The 27,569-nt window shown below is 46.2% G+C and overlaps 1 protein-coding gene across 1 annotated transcript; it reads left to right on the top strand.

The window, feature by feature from the left end:
* The first annotated feature begins 15,976 nt into the window (after nt 1-15,976).
* Nucleotides 15,977-26,483, top strand: hspb1 (heat shock protein family B (small) member 1). The gene is made up of 3 exons (XM_043718797.2): nt 15,977-16,434; nt 24,525-24,588; nt 26,017-26,483. The coding sequence occupies exons 1-3, from the start codon at nt 16,047-16,049 to the stop codon at nt 26,204-26,206; spliced, it is 642 nt and encodes a 213-aa protein (XP_043574732.1). The 5' UTR covers nt 15,977-16,046; the 3' UTR covers nt 26,207-26,483.
* Nucleotides 26,484-27,569: the final 1,086 nt, after the last annotated feature.

Below are 27,569 nucleotides of genomic sequence, written 5' to 3'. Positions count from 1 at the left end.
CTGGTAGTGTTGTGGGCACAGAGCCACCAACCACCTGATTGCCTGTCATCTCTCTGAAGTGTAATCTCTGGCCCAGACAGAGGGAGTCTTGTCTTGAGCAATATCTGCTCACCAATTCATGAGATGAGGGCATCACTGGCTGGGCCAGCATTTTTTGCCCATAGGGCAGTTCCATGTCAAGCACATTGCCATGAGTCTGGAGTCATATGGATGCCAGTTTCCTTCCCTAAAGGATGTTAGTGAACCAGACCAGGGTTTCTAGCAATCAACAATGGACTCGTGGTTACCATTAGACTCTTAATTCCAGATATTTATTGATTTCAAATTCGACCATCTACCATAGCAGGATTCAAACCCAAGTCCTCAGACCATTCCTTGGGTCTCTTGATTAATAGTCTCTTGATTAACCTCTCCAGGAATGTCAAACAGCAGGGGGCAGCTGATATTAGCGGGCGTGCATTCTCCACTGCCATCTACAAAATCCTGCCTCATTCAGTAGAAATACAGCAAGTTCTGCTAATGCTCAACTGTTGCTGGGCGAACAACATAAGTAGTCATGATTTGGAGATGCCGGTATTGGACTGGGGTGTACAAAGCTAAAAATCACACAACAGGTTTAATTGAAGGCACTAGCTTTTAACTAAACCTGTTGAACTGTAACCTGGTGTTGTGTGATTTTTAACATAAGTAATATTCTGGTGAAAGGTCATCAGCTTGAACTTCGACCCTGTTTCTCTGTCCACAAATATTGCCTGACCTGCTGAATATCTTTATCATTTTTGCCTTTTGTTCCCGATTTCTGGTATTCACAATACTGTCCTTTGCTTTGACTTCAAATCTCTCAAATGCTCGATAAACCCACAACCATCTTATCAAGAGATAGAAGGTCCAGCACTGAACAAAAGCTGATACCTCCTGCATTGTCTTTTCTTCTCGTGATTACAATCCACAATTGTGACTCTGTATGCCCTTTGACATGACCCAGTGAGTCAATCAGCTGTAAAAGAGTTTGTGAGAATTGAACGTTGAAATTGTTTTCCACAAAGGCTTTTATTGTCTCGGCTCTTGAGGTGAGAGGCTCCAGTTAGATCCTACAAGCAGTTTGTTCTGGCCACTCACAAAACAAAAGCTGCAACCAATTTAGAATAATTATCCCTTTGATTAAATTGCTGAGGGACACAAACCAAACATAATTAGTACTGAGAAGGATGTCCCTTCCCACACATTGACTTACCATCCACATGAAGCATACAAGTCAGATACACGGAATAAGCTTGTGGCAGACATGCTCAGCCTAACCTTTATTGCAATAGACTCCAACTGAGAGAACTATTTACATTTCAGCCTTGGGGAAAGTTACACAGTGCCCACATCGGTGCTTCAACGAGAGTGAATTAATCTCCGTTTTGAACCCCATTCCCAACATCCTCAGTTTATTTCGGAATTTTCTAACTGTTTTAGTTGATATCCAAGGCTTAGTTGTGTCAAACCCTCCCTGGTCTCAAAAATGAAGAAACAATGGAATCCCTACGGTGTGAAAGCAGGCCGCTCAGCCTACTGAGTCCACACTGACTCTCTGAATAGTGCCCTATCCAGACCCACTCCTATCCTGCATTTCTCATGGCTAATCCACCTAAATTGCACATTCCCAGGCACGGCAGGCAATTTAGCATGGTCAATTCACCTAACCTGCACATCTTAGGACTTGTGGGAGAAAAATCAGAAGAAACCCACACAGACACGGGGAGAATGTACAAACTCCACACAGACAATCACCCAAGGTGAGAACTGAACCCAGGTCCCTGGTGTTGTGAGGCAGCAGTGCTAACCACTGAGCCACCGTGCTTGATGACCCAATGGATGGTCATTGTTTGTTTCACCCAACAAGGAGCTGTCTGCCTCTCGGTCCGACTACCTCAACATCAGCAATGCAGGAGTTTGGGGTGCAATTTAATCGGAAGCTGAACATTTTTTTCCTCACCACCCCCCGCAACCCCCAACCAAGGTCTGTGCTCTTTCACTTTTGCAATAATGCCCATTTCTACCGTCTCTGCCAACACTGCCTCACTACAGTCGATACTCTACTGCGTGGAGGGCTCACCTGCTCTCACTTCTCCCTCAGTGACCTTCTCGTTTCCACACTCCATAGATTCCAACTTATTCAGAAGAGTTTGCCCTTGGCTTCTGCATACAGCCCATCCATCACCCAGCCCCTGCGTACTCACCCATGTCATCTAAGCTGCTATGGTTTTCCAGATTACTGGAATGTTGTTAGGACACATAGCCTTTGCAATAACTGTGCTTCCAACTGTTTCTTCAGAGGGTTGGTGTGCACCCGATGGGCCAAATGGCCTACTTCCACACTGTTGGGATTTTGTGATTCTGTCTACCATTCTATGTTTATTACTGAGTAGCAGGATTGACCGACAATTCACAAGAGTCATTAAGTTGTCTATTTAACTGGTCCTTGAATCTCTCAACTTTGTTCATTTTTTATCCCCCCCAGGTCATCAGATTTTTCAAAAGTGAAATCTGGGATACACGGTACCAGTGCCTGGCGGTATTGAGTTCCCCATGTGTCCCACTCCAAACTGTACTGTCTTTGACTGGTTTTCCCTGGAGCTGTACCTCTTGTGTCACTGAGATTGTAGCTGCTAATGGACCAAGTGATGTCTCCCTGAAATCAGCTGTTGATCACTCCTAGGGTACCCTCTAAGGCTTCTCCCCTAGCCCTCCCATACCTTCTCAGTTTATGTTTCTGTCACCTTAATATTTTGCCTCGTTCTCATTGACTCTGTTTAAAGGTTATCCGAAGGGGAACAAGCTGAAAACCGGGAGATTTGAACGAATTTGAGGGAACTGTCTGGACACTGGGAGGATTCATGGAAATCTAGTATGACCAGAGAAAAACAAATGGCAGGTGATTCCCGTGTCTCCCTATCTTTGTGAGCTTGCTCAGGTCCCACCTCTTAGTCCAAACTGACATTCACCTCACGGAAACTAAAAATCATCATCTGTTCCTCTCCTTGCCTGTGAAGCATCTGCTACAATTCTATGTTCGATATAAACACTTAGCTCTCAATAACTCCATTAGTAACACAGTGTGAGGTATTCATCCAAACCTGTGAGCAGGTCCCACCATGAGCAATTGGTAAAATCAGATATTAGTTAATAAATCTTGGAATTGAAAGCTAGTTGCTGTATTAGTATATGCAAAACCATCATCAATTGCTATAAAAAGCCATCTGGTTCCCTCATATTTATTAGGGAAGGAAGTCTTCCATTTTCACCTCATCTGCCCTACCTGTGACCTCTGACCCCAGTAATATGGCTGACTCTCCACTGCCCTCTGAAATGGTCGGCTGAACCACTCAGTCCAAGTCCAACTGTGGCTGGGCACCAATTGTCAGCCTTGCCAGTGATATCCATATCTCATGATGAAAAAAGACCGAAAGAAATCACAGTTGATTTCTCTCCACAGGTGCTACCAGGCCTGCTGAGTTTTTTCAGCAATTTCTGTTTTTGTGTATGTCTGTGAAAGAGAAAAGTGGTGGGGGTTGACGGAAAAATAAAGACAAGGAAGCCAGGGAGTTGGTCTCTGCTCTGTTCTGAAATAGCAGCGTGGAGATTTTTTTTCCATCTCCCTGAGAGGGTGGGAGGAGAGCAACAGTTTCCTTTTGGATGGGTCATCATGACATGTAATATTAACTCTTGTTTCCCTCTCCACATATGCTGCCAGACCTGCTGAGTATTTCCAGTATTTTCTATTCCCATAACGTCAAGTACTTGTCGAAAATACTTTAGATACATTTAACCTGCAGAATGGCTGCACATCTCAAAACGTCAGTGAAACAAGGGGAACTGGGCAATTCTTTATCTGAAAAAAATCAATGAGGGTGAAACAGCTGCAAGATGGCCCTGAAGGGTAATGGTTTACCTTTTATATTCCACCCTCTTTGCTGCTTTATGCAACTTTTATTTACCTTAATGTGCCCTTCCTGTTAAAATGCACATAAGCACATTTTGACTTGGTTCTCTACTAGACAGAAAAGGACTAAAAAGGCCCATTACTCATGCACTTAGTCTGCTGTTGAAGGTTTTGACTCACTTTGTAAAGCCTGCACAGCCGAAAATAAGCCAACAGCAAGCATCATAGCTCTGTAATTCACAGAGGCACCAGTCAGTCTGAAGCAGCAGACGTACTGTGGTGCATGGATCTAAACTACTGCATGATGGCAATACTGAGTGATTCTGAACAGTTAGACTCCAGCACTCAATTGAGCTGCACGCTGGAACAAACTCCAAGCACTCATTTTCAAATCCTTAACAATGGCATACATCTTCCCAATTATGCTTTGATGAGGAATCTCCATTTCGCCCGGTGTTTTTAAGCAATTCGGGATTTACCGAGTGGCTGTGCTGTGGGATGACATCGATTCTCTCAGGCAGCTTGCCTTCCAGCTGAAGCTCTTGCAGATGTGCCACAGAGCTACACTCATGGGCCTCCCTGGATCCGGGGCCCATGGAGAGAGCAGGCAGAGCAGGACATGTGAGCGCGATCTTGCAGTGTTTTGAAACATTCGTTTTTGACAATGTGGGTGTCACGAGCATTTGAAAGGTGAGCTACTCCCTTGAACAGGACTCCCATGGTGCTGTTCCAGGATTTTGACACAGCAATATATTCCCGAGTCAGGCTGGTGAGAGACTCGAAGTGGAGCTTGCAGATATTCCCCTGTATCTGCCCCTGTCATCCCAGCTGGTAATGGCTGTGGCTTCAGAACGTGCAGTGAAAAGAGGCGAGTTCCTGCAGTACACCTCATGCAATCCCAAGGTGTGGAAAGAAGCCATTCAAACCATCTAGTCTACACTGACCTTCCAAACAGCACCCCACCTATCCCCATAATCCTGCTCTTACCAAAGCTTATCTGCACATTCCTGGGCAATTTCCCATGGTCAATGCACCCAACCTGCAGATCTTTAGACTGTAGGAGGAGACCGGAGCAAACCCATGCAGATTCGGGGAGAATGTGCAAACTCAGCACAGTAACCCAAGGGTGGAATTGAACCCAGGTCTTTGGCACTGTGAGGCAGTAGTGCTGACCACTGAGCCACTGTGCCTCTCACAGCTGCTGCACAGTAAGTGAACACTGGTAGTTCCACCTCACTCGCTCCCCCCTCCCCCAGCCCAGGAATATGGGTATGCCCAGGAGATTTCACTACTGATCAGATGAGGAGCCTTGGTGAGCATTCCCCAAGCTGGGATCCTGTGTCCCAGTCAGATACCAATGACAGTCAATATGGCAAGACGGTGGAAACATACTGATAACCACTGGCGTCCCAAAAAGTGCGTTTCCTTTTCAAGAGTGTAGCCTGGAATTTTGTCGGTTGTCAGGAAGCTTAAATGCTAGATTAACACACACCATCGCCTGGCAAGCACACAGTCTGCTAACTCCAAGTTGCCGATCAATAAACATGTCCCAGCCTGCCGCACGCTAACGGCACTGCTGAATAACTGCATGACTCAGCGAAAGGCCCAGACACACAAGAGGCCACTAGTTTGAGCTCTTAAAAGGAAGGTGCACTGTAGCTGGAACTGATTCTGGAATTCATCTCAGAAGTAATTCAGACCTGGAAAATACTCAACACTGGGAGGCACGACACAGGAGATGGCAGACTCTGAGCCCTCTGCTGCTGCACTGGAGGCTTTAGTTGAGGAGATGCAGAGATGGTGAGATGCTCACTGTCCACAGGAAACCCTTCAGCCCAACACTCAGAAAGCAGTGGGAGAACGTGTATACACACAGTGGTTAACACCAGCAGTCCCATCCCTGAAGACCTGTATACCGTGCTACAACATTTTTAATGACCTCACACTAGTGGCCAAGGTCAGTTTTTATATTTTTAAACTCAAAAGCCCACCAGTCTCTGCATCACACCTTCATTGCCCACCTCTCAGCAAATGCAGAGCTCATACCTTACATTCCCAGCTCCGTCTCACACTCACAGACTCAGTACAGCAGCAACCCTTATCTCACAGCATGGACATATTGCCAGCTACTTAACAGCCACAACACATAGGCATTCGGCAGCACAGCCACAATCCCTTCTCTCTTGCAGGAAGAGAACTCAGGCATCATCACCCATCTCGGGGACAGGCACACCTCCATATTCTCAAACAGATCATCTTTGTCTTCATTGAGGCACTCAGGAAGGGCTGCTCCCCTTTAAACCTCTTTTGCAATTTCCACTATCTCACAATCAGCTCTGATTTATGGGAGCTGCAGCTCTGGTGCAAACCTACATTATTTGTTTTCTTTCCTTGCTTTGCTGTCCCTTATCCTTCTTCTTTCTCCTTTCAAATACCTAAACATCAGCTCCTGACCAGGGAGTGTAGAAAGACAGCAACAACAAAGAAATCATGTCACTGGAACATTCAGAGTACAGACATGTATTTTGTTGCTGACAGCTCAGATGATGGCTATAGGAGGCTAATGGGAATGCACAATAAAAGGGGGTGCATTGGCTCAGTGGTTAGCACTGCTGCCTTACAGCGCCAGGGACACTGGTTCAATTCCACCTTTGGATTACTGTCTGCACATGGGTTTCCTCCAGATGCTCTGGTTTCGACCCACAGTCCTAAGATAGGCAGGTTAGGTGGTAAAAACAATGACTGCAGATGCTGGAAACCAGATTCTGGATCAGTGGTGCTGGAAGAGCACAGCAATTCAGGCAGCATCCGACGAGCAGCAAAATTGACGTTTCGGGCAAAAGCACTTAATCAGGAATAAAGGCAGAGAGCCTGAAGCGTGGAGAGATAAGCTAGAGGAGGGTGGGGGTGGGGAGAAAGTGGCATAGAGTTACTATAGGTGAGTGGGGGAGGGGATGAAGGTGATAGGTCAGGGAGGAGAGGGTGGAGTGGATAGGTGGAAAAGGAGCTAGGCAGGTCAGACAAGTCCGGACAAGTCAAGGGGACAGTGCAGAGCTGGAAGTTTGAAACTAGGATGAGGTGGGGGAAGGGGAAATGAGGAAGCTGTTGAAGTCCACATTGATGCCCTGGGGTTGAGGTGTTCCGAGGCGGAAGATGAGGCGTTCTTCCTCCAGGCGTCTGGTGGTGAGGGAGCGGCGGTGAAGGAGGCCCAGGACCTCCTGTTGTCCATAGTGTTCAGGAATGTGTAGGTTAAGTGGATTGGCCATGGGAAATGCAGAGATAGGGTGGGGGGGCTCTTTGGAGGATTCGTGCAGACTCAATTTTACACAGGGCTCTTTTGCAGATCTTAGGGCCCAGTGTGGAGAATAGTGACCAGCGCTATAATCACATTGTGGGCACAACCATGAGGTAGTGTCTGATGGGGACACTATCATAGTTTACACTGAGGCTCAAGCTGAGGTACCCAGACTGAGCTAACTCACTACACATGAGGCCAGGCTAAGGCATTGAGAGCGACCAGATTCAAGAGAGGGCGAAAGCCTAGATGAGGAGAAATTCTTCACTTGTGGAAAATCAGTGATTGAGCAGGTTCAAGACAGAAATCAATGGGTTACTGGAGACTAATAGACAGAAATAGTGTAGGAAGATGGCATTGAGATGGTGATCATCCATGATCTAGAATGGCAGGATAAGGTCAACAAGCTAAATGACCGCCTGTTGTGCCAATGTTCCTATCAGCGAGCTGTGACATTGCACTAGTGACAAGCACACAATCAGTGACACAACAGACACTGAAGCAGGCTACTCAAGAAGCACTTGAGAACTGAACATGAAAGCATAACAAATACAGCATCTTCCTTCTGAAATAGAGGAGCTAAAATTTCAGCTTTTGCTGTGGAAAGAAAAAAATAAAAATTAAAAGGAAAAGGCTGAATAACTCACTCAGGATAAATTGAAAAATGAGAATACCGTCTCTGAGACAATAAAATCTGTAGGAGTTACCTTTGCTCAGCTCACAAAGATAAGTAAAGAGCTGAAAGAGAAAGAGAGGAAACAGAATAAACTAAAAAGCTCAGCGTCATCAACCCAGTGAAGAGGTTACTATTTTGCAGGAAGATATGGAGTGAATGACAGGTTTAAACAGATCAAGCTCAGCACAAGCAGCTGTGGAAATATCAGCTTGAGCTCAAAGCATTGCTGGACAAGATAGTAGACCTGCATAAACTGTTGAAACATCAGCACACACAACAAGGAGCTGCTTATAAGACAATCCTCTCAGAAATAAATTCAAGCAATGATGCTGTCATGAAATAACTTGAACAGGGCATACAGAAAACCAATATAACTGAAGCAGCGAGGGGAAGAGGTCCCTCAACCACCATCTACAAACGTACTGCAGAAATTCATCAAGACTCCTAAGTCTGCACCTTCCAAACCTGCAACCACCTCCATCTAGAAGGACCGGGGCAGCAGATACATTGTACACCACGCCTTGCATGTTCCCCTCCAAGCCACTCACCATCCTGAGTTGGAAACATATCGCCGTTCCTTCACTGTCATCAAAACAGTTCATGCTTTTCTTTATTATTGTTATCTAGAACAAAAGAGCTTCATCAAGTTGCTTCAATAAATGCGAAAATAACTTAAAATGCGAAAATAATAAGGATAAACTTATTATTTAAACAAGTGGAACAACAGGCAATTAACTAAGACACTATGCCAACCTAAACTACACCCTCCCTTAATCCTAGCATGTACACACAGCACTGCAGAAGATTATAGGTTTGCAAAGCAGAGGGGACAAACGTCCTTGTGGATCAAGAGGCCCCACTAGAAGGGGAGAATGAGTTGACTGCTCACAGTTCCTTCAGTTTCCTGTTAATGAAATAAATTTATTGTCAGCCATTCAGTTCAGATTCAGATGGCAAAGAGTGAGGAGCCCTGATCCCTGAAATGTCATCAATTTCTTTCAAATATTTCACTAGGGAGAAAGTCACCTTTCTTTAAAGCTGGTTTCGCTTTAAGGATATTTCCCTTGGTCCAACTGTCACTTTTCAAGAGAGACAGGATCTTCTGTGTCCCACTTTGAGGTCCTTTTCAAACTGATCAATAAGGTTCCCTGGAAGATATAGCTCGGCCCCCGTTCTGACTGGTGTCTGCAACATCTTCTTGACTCACCCTCAGTCCTAATGCCCTATCATCTTCATGCCCTCTGTTGGGTCTATTCCCACACTTGGGAAACCTCACTGCCAGCTGTGCCAACCACTTGCACCTTTAATAGTACCTGCCTCTCTCATTCCAGGAGGTAATTATCCTGCAATAGGACAGAAAGAGACAGACAGACAGTATGCTGCCGGTCATTCAGATCCACGAGGAGAGGATCCTGACTCAAACTGCCCCAAATAAGGCCTCTGGGCTGGAATTTGTGGCTGCCCTTGACTCACTGTGTTAGGATCCCCTTTGGCTGTATAGAGGCCTGTAGCCAGCTCCATAGCTTTGTGTCTGCATTAACTGGCACAGCAAGACAGTCGTAATATGAGCCTGGTATCCCAGACTGAGGCGTCAATGCATAAAAAGCCAAGGTAAGGTAATGCCAGGGCAGGGGTGCTGCGAGCATCCAGACAAAGTCAGGGTGAGTGAGTGAATTTTTTTTATTTCAAAAATATACTTTATTCATAAAATAATTTGATGGTCTGTATAGTTGGTCATGCCATACATAGGTAAACATTTGCATACAGAGCTCAGAATTTATCATTCATATATACAGGTCTGTACATTTATCAATCATATATCCATATATTTAGCTGAGGCGTCAGCGAAGCCCAAATGACTGGGTGGGCCCCCTGTTCTTAGGCAGGCAGATGTTACACGGTGATCTTTCCCCACCGCGCCTTGGCGGCAGCTGCCCCAAGCTTCAGCGCGTCCCCCAACACGTAGTCCTGGACCTTGGAATGTGCCAGTCTGCAACACTCAGTCGGGGTCAACTCCTTCAGCTGGAAGATCAACAGGTTTCGGACCACACAGAGAGCGTCCTTCACCGAGTTGATGATCCTCCAGGCACAGTTGATGTTCGTCTCGGTGTGCGTCCCGGGGAACAGGCCGTAGAGCACGGAGTCCCGCGTCACGGCGCTGCTCGGGACGAACCTCGACAAACACCACTGCATTCCTCTCCAGACTTCTTCTGCATAGGCACATTCCAGAAGGAGGTGTGTGACAGTCTCGTTCCCCCCCCGCAGCCGCTTCGAGGGCTGAGAGTCCGGGCGTGCATAAAGGATCTCACAGGCAGAGCCCTTCTCACCACCAGCCAAGCCATGTCTTGGTGCTTGTTGGAAAGTTCTGGCGATGAGGCATTCTGCCAAATGGCTATGACAGTCTGCTCAGGGAACCGCTCAATAGGATCCACCCTCTCCTTTTCCCAAAGGGTCTCAAGGACACTACGTGCTGACCACTTCCTGATGGACTTGTGGTCAAAGGTGTTTTCCTTCATAAACTTCTCCACGAAGGACAGGTGATATGGAACGGTCCAACTACTCGGAGCGTTCCGCGGCAGCGAGGCCAGGCCCATCCTTCGCAACACCAGGGACAGGTAGAACCTCAGTACGTAATGACACCTGGTGTTTGCGTACCGGGTATCCATGCACAGCTTGATGCAGCCACACACAAAGTTGGCCATCAGGGTGAGGGTGGCATTGGGTGTATTTTTTCCCCCGTTGCCCAGATCTTTATACATCGAGGCCCTTTGGACCCAGTCCATCTTTGGTCTCCATATAAATTGGAAGATGGACCGGGTGACTGCAACGGCACAGGTTCTGGGAATAGGCCATACCTGTGCCACGTATAATAGCAATGACAGTGCCTCACACCTGATGACCAGGTATTTTCCCACGATGGAGAGCGACCGTAGCTTCCATCTGCCCAACTTTGCTGATACGCTCCTCCCAAGATTTGGCACATGCCCCAGCCCCCCCAAACCAAATACCCAGCACCTTCAAGTGGTCAGTCCTGACGGTGAAGGGGATAGAGGATTGGTCGGCCCAGTTCCCGAAGAGCATGGCCTCACTCTTGCCTCGGTTTACCTTGGCCCCCGATGCCTGTTCGAGCTGGTCACATATGCACATGAGTCTGTGCACGGACAGCAGATCCAAGCAGGGTGAGTGGGTTGACACTGATCACAAAGTCTGGAGACACTGCCCCTGAGCTGGGGTGTGTGTCTCTGAGCACACAATGTCCTTACCACAGCTTTACAATGAGAGTAACCGGAGCAGCCTGAGCGATAGCACTGAAGTGTCCTGTGAATGGATCAAAGATGTAGCATGAGGGTTCTTTAGGCTGACACACATTGGATGCCAATGTCTATGGATGTGGGGCCAATGGCCAGAAGGTGTTTGTATTGGTTTCCCCATATGCAAAATGAGAGCCAGCGGCAAATTGAACCACCAAGAACCCACTAACTTTCAAGTTGAGGTTTCCCAATGGCTAGCTGGTATGGTGAACTTGGTAAGATCACCTCCCGTGATGACTTGGTGTATTAACATAACATTTCACAAGCAATAATGAACATCAATTGAGAACCCACTGCTCCCCAGCGAGACTTCTGTCATAGTACTTCAGTAAAGTCGATAAGATCCAAAAAGTATGGCACTGGAAAAGCACAGCTGGTCAGGCAGCATCCGAGGAGAAGGAGAATCGATGTTTTGGGCATCAGCCCTCCAACAGGAATGGGCTGATGCCCGAACAATCGATTATCCTGCTCCTTGGATGCTGCCTGACCTGCTGTGCTTTTCCAGCGCCACACTCTCGGTTCTGATCTCCAGAACCTGCAGTCCTCACTTTCTCCTTTTCTCTTAAAGTACATAAGCTGCTGAGAGAAGATCCTGACACTGAGATGGACATTACAAAGTGTCTCACCTGATTCACCTACTTGTCTCTCCAGAGTCCACACCATTCATAGCCTGGCACAACCACACCTATCACTTCTGTTACCGATCCTATCTCCACCCACTTCAATTCACTTTTGTGAAGTCCTCATGACTGCCTTATTTATTGTTTACTTTTGAGACAGTCCAGGTGAAGGAGCCTCTCCACTGTCCGCAGTGATGGCTCTACTTGACTCTGGTTACTGTACCAGATGTAGCCTGGCTTTAGAGTAATCTTAGTATTCAATAAATTGACCTTGTGACACCCTCTTTTTCTACAGAAGCTCAGCGTTGCTCTCCTAATTCAATATCCCTTGGTTTCAATCAGATCTACCATGGTCAGGGTAGTTACTCTGGGTTCCATATTGTCACCTGGCCAAGGTCATATCTCCTGATTTCATGACTGGATGTAAATGTTAACATCTAAATGTATGTTTCTAGTTTTGGAGAATTAGAACCATTTCTACATTAACCTTTCTTTCCCTTAAATATCTATATTAATTCCTTCCTCAGGAGTGTTGCACCAGGAGAGGAAATCTTACCCACACTAAATCCTTAATTCTGGCTACACAGGCTTCCTTCTGCTCTCAACTACCGTCATCGCACATGGGCTTTCCAGAAAGTCGGATCATCCTTCATAAGGACCGTCGGGATTTGGTGGATGCCTTTCCTGTTGCTAACCACCCTCACTTTACTTATCTGGGCTGGGAACAAATATGTACACATACCAACAAGCCTGTCTCAGTGGCTAGGCTACCACACATTATTATTTATACATAAGCAAATAAATGAATTTCTAATCAAGTAATAGGAAGTCTCTCAGAGGAATCATAGACTGGGAAAAATGCAAAATTCACCCACACAACATTCCAGAGTATTGCAATTCCATTGCACTAATAATCTTTAGACCTTGGTTAATTAATGCTCTTTGGACTTGAATTCAAATGTCTTCATTGCAGCTGGAATTCGATTTCCATTGTTGAAAGCAGCACGTATCATCTAGTCTCTGTGACAATGACAGCGGAACTATCCTGATTGTTGTAAAAACCCATCTGGTTCACTAACGTTCTTTAGGGAAGGAAATCTGTCAGCCTTACTGGGTCTGGCCTCCATGTGACTCCGGACCCACATCAATGTGTCTTCTGGGAAGATGCAGGTGGAGTAGTGCACCTCATCCAGGGGCTCGTCCGCTGCATCTGCATTCCTTTTCGTTTCCTCTCTTTGTTGCACTCTCTTTTTCTGTCTTTTTTTTCCTCTATGTTATTGTCTATACCACTTGCTGAAGAGCTCAGTTGCAGCAATGGCATCGTGAGCAGCAGCAAGTGGGCCCAGCAGTGCGGACTCGTGGTGGTGGTGCCGGAGGTGAGTTTGGGTTCCAGGCAGCGTCTGCATCCAGTACAGATTCAGGAGGCGGTGGCGGGTTTAAGCCGAGTGATGGCATCAGCAGCAGCTGCATTGGCGAGGTAGGCCTGACGCAGCCACACGGTGGTGACAGAGTTGGGTTTGCGCCAGTACAGTACCTGGCAGCATCAGTGGCATCTGCATTGGTGCGGTCCAGTGAGGACTCATCGTGGCAAGGGCGTCAATGGAGGCAAGATAGTGCTGAAGAGTGGCAATTTGTGTCCCAATGGCAGCAAAACAATGAAGGGGACTCATGCCTGGTCACCATGACCCATGAAGGAACACTCAGCAAGGGTGTTCTTCATTCTTCTGCCTTTATATTCTCAGTTCGGGTTTATTTTTCAGTGTTTGAAGATGGCGCCGGAGAGTGGCAACACTGTGCAATACTTTTCACTGTATTCTGTAACAAAATGCACGTAACAATAAATAAACCAAATCAAATCAAACTTTAACGCCCCCTGAAATGAAGAGGCAAACCATTCAGTTGAGGGATGGGTAGCGTCCCTTCATTCCATGAAAAATACCATTCCAGACTCAGATCGTGGAGGTGAATTTTCCAACTGCATTGGCATCTCATTCCCATCATTCGGACTGGATCTTCTTTCTGAATAGATGTGTAACCATAATTCAGGTGTACTCTCTCCATGTGGGTTTGTAGGATGGTGCTGCAGACTGCACAGAGAGCCCGGCCTGCCTGGGGTGTGAGTTTCAGCAGAATCTGAGACAGATACATCTACAGAGCTCCAACCCCTGTTAGCCTGAGGGGATGGATACTGAACAGCAGCGTGATCATTCTATTAACTCTTATGTTACATTGGAGTTGCTGCTCTCTAACCAGACTGAAAGTGTTACAGGTGACCAATAGTTAATCAGATAGAGAGACAGCCCTAATGGAAGTGGGGAAATGACACAAGGGTTTGTAATAAGGTAGATGGCAGACGTGATGACATGTCCAACGTAATGAGGGTACAAGACTAAAGGATGGGATTTGGAGACCGGATCGGAAGCTGGGCGTGTAAATGATTGCAGGTATAAATTGGAGGTGTAAATGTCTTGCCATTTATAAACAGTGGTTTTGACAAAAGACTGCATTATTTTGCCAAAGTCATCACTAGGTGGAGCATTGCAGACCACGAATAGCAGACGGAAAAGAGCTGCATCTGATGAATAGTGAAAAAACTGAGCGGGGCTGTTGCACTAAAATTCATTCCAGTCAGAGAACAAGACCACAACAATTTCTAACATTAACTTTTCAACTTGTTGTGAGATCTGGGAAACCACAACAACAATTATAATCAGTCTGTCAATTACTTTGCAATCAGCGCTTCAGATTAAATCGCCTCTGGGTTACACTGCTCCTGTATAGAGACCAGGCACTGACCAGTCATCAGACGCGCTGAGTTGCAAAGCAAGTTACAGACCGATTTATAACTACTGCTGTGTTTCCCCAGATCTTGTATCTAGTCTAAAACTGAATGCAATGTTGGCATGACATCATGGGTGCAGATTGATCAAGGCAGCCATTTTTACATAGGGAACAGGCACTCCATTTCACTGACCAGAAACAGGGTGGGCCACGCATGCACGAAGCAAGATGTATGAGCACTGCAAGGTCGGTATACCGTGTAAGATGGTTGTGTAGTGTGACATTATGCAAAGTGCATGTGCAATGCAAAATACATACGCGGTATGAGTTTCACACGTGCAGTGGGAGTCATATGGGCGGCAGTGGAGCCGGGTTCAATTCCAGCTTTGAGTGGCTGGAGAATTTGCGCATTCTGTGTGGGAGTCTGCGTGGGTTTCCTTCGGATGCTCCCATTTCCTCACACAGTCCAAACCTGTGCAGTCTAGGTGGATTTAAGTTGCCCACAGTGTTCAAAGATGTGTGGGTGGGTTAGTGGCTGAGCCATGGGAAATGCAGGGTTACAGTGATAGGGTAGCGGATGGCTCTGGGTGCGGGATGCTGATTGGACGGTCGGTGTGGACTCGATGGGCCGAATGGCTTGCACCCATACTAGGGATTCTCTGTTCTGTGAGGTAGAGAATGTGTTACGTGTGCAGTATGAGTTGGATGTGTAATATGTATATTTTAGTGCACGGCGCATTTTTTCCTGCAGGAAATAAGTTTTCTTTTAATTCGTTTTCTTTAATACCCTGGAGAAGCCAACATTGGGCGCTGCAGTCCATGTGCAGCACGGTTTGGGAATGGACCAGATTTTCCTGCAGTCCAGAGTGTGGTGCTGGAAAAACACAGCAGGTCAGGCAGCATCCCAGGAGCAGGAAAATCGATGTTTCAGGCATAAACCCCGGCTGCCTGACCTGCTGTGCTTTTCCAGCATCACACTCCCGACTCCTCACCTTCTCCCAGAGAGAGAGAGGTGAAGCACAAACACTAACTTCCCAATCAGAGGTATTCCCAGCACAGGCCGTTTGGCCCATCCTTATATCTGTGTGCTGGCCCTCTGCGGTTGAGTCAGTGGCAGTTGTCCGAGCCTGTGTGGGCAGCCAGGGGGTGGGGGGGGGGGGGCATGGGAAATATTGCGAACAACAACCAGCTCACTTTCCAAACTCTGATCCAGACAATTGGAGAGGCCATTCGGGAATGCTGGAGAGACCGCATTCCACACCAATGAGGCCAGCCCCTAGAATCAGACTTGGCTGGAATCTGATTTAAATATAGCCCAGGATATAAAGGCAGCGCCGTGCTGGGCTCGGCCACACTTTGGCCCAGCATTAGCCCGGCTTTGCCTCTCTCTCTCTCTCTCTCTGTCCCCCCCCACTCCCCAGCCCTCGCTGCCCTGATGTCCGAGCGCCGCATCCCCTTCAGCTTCATGCGGAGCCCCAGCTGGGAGCCGTTCCGGGACTGGCACTACCCCGGCCGGATCTTTGACCAGTTCTTCGGGATGCCAGCCTTCCCGCCCGACTGGTCACTCAGTGACTGGCACGGCATGTGGCCGGGTTACATTCGGCCGCCTGTGACCGCAGCGCTGACCTCAGCTCCGGCCCCGAGCGGGGAACCAGCGGCGGTGGCTCCCAGCGGCCAGGGCAGCAGCCTGAGCCGGCAGCAGAGCACTGGGGTGTCCGAGATCAAGGTCACCTCCGACAAGTGGAAGTTCAGCCTGGATGTGAACCACTTCGCCCCTGAAGAAATCACCGTCAAGACCAAGGATGGCTACGTGGAAGTCACTGGTGAGTCCCCTCCAAACCTCTTCATTTGTCAAAAATTACAAATCACACAGCACCAGGTTATAGTCCAACAGGTTTATTTGGAAGCACACTAGTTTCCAATTAAACCTGTTGGACTATAACCTGGTGCTGTGTGATTTTTAACTTTGTCCATCCCAGTCCAACACCGGCATCTCCGAATCTTCATTTGTGGTCTTGGTACTTCAGTGGCTCAGTTCCCAAGAGTTTTGAACACTCCCCTCTGTCCTTTCCCTGTTAGACTGAAGGAAGTGTAATGCCCAGATTTAATTTTTTTTTTAAAAAATTGTATATTGTTCAGCCTGCTTGCTCTAGGGATCGTCAGAGATGCGAAAGGAATAGGGTCCAGGCCATCAGCAAACCTGATTAACCAGAGTTGGGGAGAAATTACTTTCTGCGCTTTTCCAGCGACACACGGCACACGGCACGATGGCCCAGTGGTTAGCACTGCTGCCTCACAGCGCCAGAGACCCGGGTTCAATTCCCGCCTCAGGCGACTGACTGTGTGGAGTTTGCACATTCTCCCCCTGTCTGCGTGGGTTTCCTCCGGGTGCTCCGGTTTCCTCCCACAGTCTAAATATGTGCAGGGTCAGGTGAATTGGCCATGCTAAATTGTCCGTAGTGTTAGGTGAAGGGGTAAATGTAGGGGTATGGGTGGGTTTCGCTTCGGCGGGTCGGTGTGGACTTGTTGGGCCGAAGGGCCTGTTTCCACACTGTAATCTAATCTAATCTAAACACACTCAACTCCGATCTCCAGCAGCTGTAGTCTTCACTGTCTCCCTCCTCCTTGTGAATCTTTGGTTCTGTGTACCCAGAGGGTTCAATTGATTCCAGGCTTCTCTCAGGGAATCCCGGGATGAGGGGAGTGGGTGGGACTGTGGATTGTGATTGTATTGAATGGCAGAGCAGGCTCGATGGGCCAAATGGTCTCCTCTGCTCGTCTGTCTTTTGTCCAAATCTGTTGACCGCACTTTCGGGTGAACGTAAAGGTTTTACAGGAGGGGAGCTGGGGAAGGAGGACTGGTGACAATGAATTGAGAGATGGAGGAGTCGCTTGATGGCCGAGGAAGGTGCGCTCACGATGCCAAGCAAGTTGATCTTCAACCTTTCACATCCTTTCGATGTCTGCCACGCCTGGTTCAGCAGGGCATCGCTCACATTGCCTCGGGAGTCAGTCTGACAAGTTCCAGGAAAGAAACACTCATGGAAATAGACTTTTTTAATTGACTCATGGGATGTAGGCCATCACTGGCTGAGGAGAAAGTGAGGGCTGCAGATGCTGGAGATCAGAGCTGAAAATGTGTTGCTGGAAAAGCGCAGCAGGTCAGGCAGCATCCAGGGAGCAGGAGAATCGATGTTCGGGCGAAGGGCTTATGCCCGAAATGTCGATTCTCCTGTCCCATCACTGGCTGAGCCAGCGTTTATTGCTTGTACCTTGTTCCCTTTCCGAAAGGGAAAAAACCGGGGACAATAGACCAGTCTGCCTGACTTTTGAAAGTGCTGGAATCTGTTATTAAGGAAGATTTAACAATGCACTTGGAAAAATCATTGCTCAGACACAAAGTAAACATAGTTTTACACAAGGGAAAGCATGTTTGACAATTAATTGGATATTTTGCGCATCTAACTGGTAATGGGGAATCAGTAGATGTGGTGTACTGGGATGTGAGTATTCAATGAGGTGCCATGCATATGGTGCTAATACATAGGTGAAGGGCTTACGGAGTTGGGAGCGAAAGATATTCCAATGGTCAGATTGTCCTTTCTGAAGTAGAAATGGGAGTTGGAATTCAGAACAATGCAGAATTCCTGAAGCAGCCGACTCCAAGGGAATTGCACTGGAACTTGGAATTATATTGCCAAATTCCCTGTATCAAGACAATTCTGAAAAAGCCCCTTAACTTTGAGAATTCAAAGGGTTCCAACTCTGTTGGCTGCAAGGTTAGAGGAGTAAAACGTGTTCTGGGTAATACTAAACTGAACTTCCTGATGATACCCACCAGAACCCAACATTCTCTCTTCAGTTCCTGACCCAACACCCACCCTATCACCAACTTCACGGGCAGCACAGTGGTTAGCACTGCTGCCTCACAGCGCCAGAGACCGGGGTTCAATTTCCGCCTCAGGTGACTGTCTGTGTGGAGTTTGCACGTTCTCCCCGTGTCTGCGTGGGTTTCCTCCGGGTGCTCCGGTTTCCTCCCACAGTCCAAAGATGTGCAGGTCAGGTGAATTGGCCATGCTAAATTGCCCATAGTGTTAGGTGAAGGGGTAAATGTAGGGGATTGGGTCTGGGTGGGTTGCTCTTTGGAGGGTCGGTGTGGGCTTGTTGGGCCGAAGGGCCTGTTTCCACACTGTAAGTAATCTAATCTAGTCTAAAATAAACTGATCCAACAAGGCTCCCTAACACAACTCTGACACTCACATCAGACCCAACGGCATGACACACCTTCTGGTGTGACCAGATGTCACCCCTGTATTCCTAATGAAGGGCTTTTGCCTGAAGCGTCGATTTTCCTGCTCCTCGGATGCTGCCTGAACTGCTGTGCTTTTCCAGCATCACTCTAATCTAAACTCTGGTTTCCAGCATCTGCAGTCATTGTTTTTACCCAGATGCCGCCCATACCTAGTGCCACAACACACCTAGAGAGACCAGATCCAAATGCCCCTTCCCAACACAAGCGCTCCTCCACCTACTCCCAAAGTTTCAAGTCAACACCTTCCCTCCCAACCTGACTCAACACAATCTCCCAATCTGTTTCCCAGCCCCGGCCCCAACCTGAACTGAAATCCCAATCTCCCTTAAGTACTCATTATTTACCACCCTGGAACCCTCTCTACCCGGCTCCTTTTTCAGCTCACATCTTTGGCATTTTACCCATTTCATCCTCCCCTGGTGCTATACCCACCTGACTCTAACCAACCTGGGACTTTCTCCCACTCACTCACCTGACACAATAACCCCTCACCCATCTGGAACTCTCCCTCTTTACCCAGCTGGCACACCACCTCCTCACCTAGCTGGGACTCTTTTCCCCTCACCCATCTGGATCTCTTTCCCCTTACCCACCTGGCACACTGACCACAGTCCCAACCCCACCAGCATCACCACCCTCCACATGACTTCTCATCCACCTGACACTCTCCCTACTTAAATCTGAAACACTGCCCCTCACCCACTTGGGACTTTTTCATGCCCCCGCCCCCAACGCCCTGCACCGCCTTAACCACTTGCAGTGCTGCCCCTACAAGTACATGCTTATCTGTCACAGTAGATTTCAAAGTGCCTGCTGACCATTGTACCTTCAGTACAAGGCACTAAGTGCTGCAAAAGGTGCCATGTATTGAACAAAGACCTTTTGCACTGCTGGATTGGAGGTTTCCTTGGACAGGTTTGTAACAAAAGGCCCCCGAGCAGGAATCTCCAGTGCAAAAGTGGAAAGTCAGCGTTGGAAACAGAGCTTCTGTCTCTAATTGGATTTGTGGGGCTATTAACAAGGACAAAGGATTGCTTAACAGACAGGAAACAGAGATAAATGAAACTGAAATTTGCACAACACCAGGTTATTATAGGTTTATTTGGAAGCACTAGCTTTCAGAGCGCTGCTCCTTCATCAGGTGGTTGTGGAGTATAGGATCATAAGACACAGAATTTATAGCAAAAGATTACAGCTGAAATGATATGTTGAACAAAGCTGGATTGTTTCATCTTTTAGAATGGAGTGCAGGTTTTGGTTCATTATGATGTAAATCTTTTAAGTCACCTTCTCGAGATTTTATAATAAAAGCTGACATCTCAGGTCAGAGATCAACTCTGTCTGTTGATCATTGTACATTGGCGAGACCAAGCAGACAATGGATGAATGCACACTGCACAACAACCAACAGAAAGGGATGTTCCCTCCCAGTTGGGGAACACTTCAGCAGTCCGGGGCATTCGGCCTCAGATCTTCAGGTGACTGTCCTCCAAGGCGGACTTCGGAATAGGCAACAATGCAAAGTGGCCGAGCAGAGGCTGATAGCCATGAAGATGGCTTCAACCGGGACTTTGGGTTCATGTCACACTACAGGTGACCCCACTGCACTATACACTCTCTCACACAAGCACACAAGCACACATACCCACACAATCTTACATACACATTCACACAGAGCCTCTCTCATACATACACTCTCTCACATACGTACACACACATACAACCCCACACTCACACCCACACACACACACCCTCTCACAGGCTTATACTCCATCATACCCCCACACACACTCTACCAAGCACGCACACACATACTCTCACGTGCACCCGCCCCTACACACTCACATGCATGCACTCAAACTCTCTCTCTCTCTTATGCATGCACACAAATAAGTCTATGGGATGCATTTGTATTTGCAGAATTACATTTGCAGATACATTCTATTTTGCTCAAAAAAAGCACAATCTGCAGGCAGTCAATCTATGTAATATTTAGTCAATTCCACTTTGGAAATAGAACCAGTCTCCCTCAAGGTTTGGATACAGACAGACTCTGACTTCACACCTTTAATGCATTGTCTGAGCTGAGCCGTCACCTTTTGCTATGAAACCTTAAGTAATCTCGAGAAGGTGACTTTTAGGATTTACATATTAGTGAACTGAAACCTGCAACCCATTGTAAAAGGTGAAAGACTTCATAATCCAGGTTTGTTCAATACTGTATATCATTTCAGCTGTAATCATATGTTATAAATTCTGTATCTTATGATCCTATACTCCACCTGATGAAGGAGGAGCACTCTGAAAGCTAGTGCTTCCAAATAAACCTGTTGGACTACAACCTGGTGTTGTGTGATTTTTAACTTGGTCCACCCCAGTCCAACACCGGCTCCTCCACATCAGACATAAATGAGACATTTTCAAGCTGTCAAGCTAGGACTCATGGACTGAAACATCGATTTTCCTGCTCTTCGGATGCTGCCTGACTTTCTGTGCTTTTCCAATACCACTCTAATCTAGACTTGTGGAATATTATTCATTGCTGGAGCCTTAGCTATTTACAATCTAAATTGGCTACTCGATGAAGAGGCTGAGATTAATGTATCCTAATTTGCTGGCAATACAAAATTGAGCAGGAATATAAGTGGAAGGCAACAATGAGGCTGCATTGAGATACAGACAGAGTAAATGAACGGGTAACAAGTTGGGATATAATGGGGACAAGTGTCAGGTTATTCACATACAAAAACTGAAATCGCTGGGGAAATTCGGCAGGCCTGTGCAGCATCTTTGGAGAAAAATCAGTTAACGTTTCGGATCCTGTGATCCTCCCTCAGAAGGGATGCTGCCAGACCTGCTGAGCTTTTCCAGCAAATTCTGTTTTTGTTTCTGATCTCCACTGTTCTTTTGTTGTTTTTTTGTCAGGTTATTGACTTTGACCAATTTGCACCTGTTGATATTCATAGGGACGTGGTGCCACAGATATAAGGAAAACATGAACTAAGTAAGTGTCGGTACAACAAGCAATTAGGAGGGTGTGAGTTGGCCTTTGTTGTGAAGGGTTTGGATTACAGGAGCAAAGAGTTTTGCTACAATTGTACAGGTCCTGGGTAAGACCATACCTGGAGTACCATGTACAATTTTTTCTGTGAAATCTATCAAAGCTTATTACTTGCAGTTGAGTCAATCCACAGTCCAGTAGATTGGTCCCTGTATTGATTGAAGTCTTCAAAATCGTGATGGGTCTGGACAGAGCGAGTAGGGAAAAACCAATACCCATTCATAAATGATTAGAGAACTGTTTTAACTTATTTTGTGAAAGTGAAAGAGTGTATTTAGGGCCAGGCATGCACTTTGTTGAAGTATGATGGAGGCAGATTCAATTGAGGCATTTAACAGAATGAGGATTTAAATAAGGGCAATGTGCTGGGCAATGTGGAAAAGGCAGGAGATTGAGACAGCATTAAAATGCCCAGAGACCCAGTGCAGACATGAAGCCTTATGACGTTATAACATCTCTGTGACTCTGCGAAACCATTCTCCTGTGATGGGAGCCTGAGTAAATTGGCTACCTATTCTCAGAAATGTAAAAGAAAGGGAAGTGATAATGTCAAAACGTATGGGATTTTAAAAGCCAGGGTCGATAGTCTGGTTGCTTCCCAGGCTGGGGAGACTCAGACACGGAGCTATGGTTGCAGGCCTATAGATAATCCTGAGCTGTTAAGAAATACCTTCCCTCAGAGGATTGTGAAGGTATGGAATTCTCCAACCCAGGCGGTTGTGAATATTCTTAAAGCTCTCATTGTATCTCTGGGGAGCAGGTGGGGAAGTGGAGTTGAAGCCAAAGATCAGCTATAATTACACTGAAGGGCAGAGCAGGATCAATGTGTCTCTGCTCCTGCTCTTACTTCGGATGTTCTTGTGACCTGGAATGCACTGTGAGAGAGTGAGGCGGAGGGACTGTCAGTTCCATGGATAACCGTCCAGCAGAGAAACATTGGTTCTGATGGTAGAGTAGGGAATGGACCTACTTGGGTTGCTCATATGAAGAACAGACAAGAACACAACAAGTCAGTTGAACCTCCGGCTAGGATCAAGAATTGCATGGGTAGAGGTTCTGACAATCAATCAGAATCAGCAAGGAGTGACTACAATGGGTATTCCACCCACCCATGGCCTCGCAGAAAGGAAGGGCCAAGATCGTGGTGAGTGATGGCGGAGTAGTGGGGGGATGGGCAGATATGGGTTTGGCTACAAGGGCAAGGGATGCATCTTTCAACGTGCCCTTTCCCTTCCCAGCGCTATGTGTCGCAATCAGCAGCTTTGGGTGAGGGAAACCTCCCTGCTCTCCTAGCCTGCAAACAAACACACCATCTCACACAACGCCCTGATGCCCGTTTAAATATTCCCCACCAGCAAACCACATACTGAGGGAGTGCAGCCCTGTTCCTGCTGTCGTCTCGCCAATGAGGTATTGGATTGAGCTTCACCCTGGCACCCACACTCAGATGGACATTAAAAGATCCCATGACCCGACTTCAAAGTAGAGCAGAGGCACCTGGCCAATATTTATCCTTCAAACAACGTGAATCAACCAGCTCACCAGCTTATTACCATACTGCTGTTTGAAGGAATTCCCTGTGTGCAAATTGAATGCTGTATTTCCTACAACGGCCGCAACACTACCAAAGTAATTTGTTGACTGTAATTTGAGACAATGTGAAAATTGGTATGCAAATAGATATTGTACTTTTTTTAGAAGCTTGTTTTAAAGGAGGTAAATTTTAATTGGTGGGCGGTCTAAATAGTTTTATTGTGCATTCTCAGACATTTGAATCAGTTTAAAGTGAATACAGAAATCATTTTATGTAAAAAAGCTTTTAAATGTTATTAGCCTCTTTGGAGACAATGAGGTGGAGTTAGAGGTAAATGGAATGTCTCTACCCTGCTCACAGCTGGGAAGGAAACATCCCCACCCTAAACTGTGCTTGGAATATCTCATCCTAACAGATACAAGAGCAGACTGTACCTTAATTACAGTTGCAGACACTGTAACAAAAACCCTCCTATTTGTCACAGCAGGGCACCAGTGAGCTCATGTTGGGAATATGTATTCCTGGGGTGGAGCCTCAGTAGCTGGACTCAACACTGCGGTCAACTGTGCAAACAAAACAACAGAAAAATAGTTATACTAGGTGCCCACACTGCTTATACCCTAATGTGACAAACACCACACCTAAAACACGTCTGCAACAACTCCCGGAATACAAAGCCAACCAAACCATTGCTATGGAATCTGACGTCTAAAAAATAAATGAGGCCACATGTTCCCAGAAGTTGAAATATTTTATTGCCATTTCAAGAAGTGATGGATAATTTTTAAATTGGTTGGTTGCATTGTTCCGTGAGAGACATCTGATTTTCAGTGGCTTGTTAAGGAACAAGTTGCTCAGTTATGTAACTGATTTACATAAAAATGCCATCAAAAAGCATCTCCTGTTTAACTGTGAATTGTGGTCGTTTCTCCTACTTGGTGAAAATATGGCCACAATTTATAATTTAACAGCCTTTATTGAAATCTTCAATTATTCTGTTCTGAAGGAAAGCACGAAGAGCGACAGGATGAACACGGCTTCATTTCAAGGTGCTTTACTCGGAAATATCTGTGAGTAAATTCTTTCAGACTTTGTTTTGCAGTTTAACAAAATGCTCTCATTCTTGCATCTTGAGTTGCATTGTAGAATCAAGGATCTGAATTGACACAGAAGACAATTCAGTCCATTATGTGTGTGCAGAGTTTTCAATTGGTTCCTCTTTCCAGCACGGTGGCTCAGTGGTTAGCACTGTTGCCTCACAGTGCCAGGGACCCAGGTTCGATTCCACCCTTAGGCAACTGTGTGGAGTTTACATATTCTCCCCGTGTCTGCATAGGTTTCCTCTGGGTGCTCTGGTTTCCTCCCACAATCCAAAAGATGTCAGGTTAGGTGAATCGACCATGCTAAATTGCCCAGAGTGTTCAGGGCTGTGTAGGTTTGGTGCATTCATCAGGGGTAAATGTAGGGTAACAGGGAAAGGGAATGGATCTGGGTGGGTTACTCTTTGGAGGGTCGGTGTGGACTTGTTGGGCCAAATGGCCTGTTTCCACATTGTAGGGATTCAATGATTCTCCATATAGCCCAGCAAGTGTGTATTAAGTGGATATCCAATTCCCTGGAATTTATCCCAGGTCTGACTTCATGAGCTGCAGATTAGAGATTCGAGTAGAGAGATTAGTGCTACTGATCCCAGCTCTCCCTGATGTTGCTGTCATTCATGTTGTTATTTGGAAATGAGAGAAAACCGAGAAGTGGCACTCCTTTTGAGCAATATTCCATACCAGGAATATGTCCTCTGTGCTTTCGTGAGTGGTCAGAAACTTCCAAAACTGCACCCAGCCTATTCGCTGCACACTGTGCTGTGTGTGCCACGTTTGAGACTTATAACCAGGTCCTAAACCCGGGATCAGGAAGGCTCACAGAATAGGAGCACAAGCCTCACCAAGGAATCAAGAGGGCCAAGAGGAAGGAAATCAGCAATCCAACTGGGATTTCACCTTGAGGGACCCTGCTGGAAATCAGGCTGTCTAGTTGCTGCTCTGCGTTCAAGTGAACAGCTCATATCCAGTGGGATTTACTGCAGTGTGAATTTAACATGATGTCCTAATCCTGAACTGTGGCCAAGCTAAATTGCTCTGAGTAAGTTGGTGTCATCGTTAGCAACTTTAACATTAAAAAAATTTTGGAATCACAGCCAACCTAAAATGTAAACAAGTGGCTGGATTGCAGATAAGTATGACTTATTATACCATGCTTTAATAAAAGTTATACTCCACAACCACCTGATGAAGGAGCAGCACTCCGAAAGCTAGTGCTTCCAAATAAACCTGTTGGACGATAACCCGGTGTTGTGTGATTTTTAACTTTGTCCACCCCAGTCCAACACCGGCTCCTCCAAATCACAGCTTCAAATAGAGTTCCTCTTGTTGATTGGAGTTTCGGGTAATGCAGCTGTTGTTTTGCCTGTGAAATCTCATTTCCCTCTCCCTTTCTCACAGCTTGCCACCAGATACGGACCCAGCTGTAGTTACTTCAACATTGTCACCCAGTGGCATACTAACAGTGGAAACACCAATGAAGAAACCAGCCCTGCAGTCCTCTGAGATCACCATCCCAGTCACCTATGAGTCCAAAGCCCAAATAGGGGTGCAGGATTCCAAGAAAGCATCTGAAGCAACAAAGAAGTGATTTGAACTACAAAAAAGAAAATTATACCGAGCATAGCATAGACGGGCCAGAATAATACCAAGGCAGCCTGGCTTGGTACTTAAAGAATTTATCCTTTTATCATTAATTAATTATGAACTAATTTCCACGATGTGTCTTGAGGCTGTTAAATATTTTCAGTACATTTGCAGAGACTTTTCCAGATTTTCGTAAAAGTGCTTGTTTAATCAACATGTCACTTTATTAAAGAAAAACAAATGATTGGAATGAATAAATCCTTTTTATCCCATTAGCACAACATCCGGTGTGGTTAATGTTTCAGTGTGACCCTCTGTCAGAATAAGACACCCAAGAAGTGAAAGGCTGATGCAATCATTCAGAGACCGAGCGACCATCCACTTGATTCATAGGGTCAGACATCACAGAAACAATCAACCAGTCCATGCCAAACGTAATCCCACTTGCGTCTAAACTCATCCAAACCTTTCCTATTCATGTACTTGTTAAAATGTCTTTTAAATGTTGGAATTGTGCCTAAATCCATCATTTCCTCAGGAGGTTCATTCCAAACGCAAACCACACTCTGTAAAAAAAAAACTGCCCCCGTGACTTTTTTAAATCTCTCTCCTATCACCTTAAAAATGTGCCCCCTAGTCTTGGAATCCCCTATCCTAGGGAAAAGACAACAATCACTAACCCTGTCTAAATCTCTCATAACATTAGGTTTCTGTAAGGTCATCAGTTTTGGAGTCACTTTTTCTAAGCTGAATTCTGTTCTTGCACTGAATCCCAAATTGCTCCTCTGAAATGTAAGGCCAGCATCACCAATACTCCTATTCATCATCAGGATTTAATCAACATTGATATTCCCATCATCAACATGATCATCACTCACATTGCCAACATCACCAACACTGTCCCATCAACATTCTCATTATCAATATTTCTATTATCACCAATGTTCCAGTTGAAAACATTCCCAGTATTAACAGTCCCTACTCAACATTGTCATCTCCAACATTCCCATCTTCAACATTCCCAACACCACAAATATTCCCATAAATAACATGCTCATCATCAGCAATTCCGTTCCTCGCATGAACATTCTCATTGAACATTCCAATGATCAACATCATTCTCATTATCTTTTTTCCCATCACCATCATTTGCATTATTGCCAAACGAAAGTTAACTTATCCTCTGAACCATTTACATCATTACTGACATCTCCTCCACCACCCAGGCAACATCTGCCCCATAACTTTCAAATCCACTTTTAGTTCCATTGTGACTGTAATTCACAGTCCTATCATTCCCATCTCACCAATCAATTGGAATTCCACTATCACTTGCATAGCCAATGCAATTCCACCATCACTCCCAC

The sequence above is a fragment of the Chiloscyllium plagiosum genome, unplaced genomic scaffold, assembly GCF_037043375.1.
Source record: "Chiloscyllium plagiosum isolate Xiang-an unplaced genomic scaffold, Cpla_swu_hap1 HiC_scaffold_31, whole genome shotgun sequence".
NCBI lineage: Eukaryota > Metazoa > Chordata > Chondrichthyes > Orectolobiformes > Hemiscylliidae > Chiloscyllium > Chiloscyllium plagiosum.
This window is presented reverse-complemented; position numbering and strand designations above follow the sequence as displayed.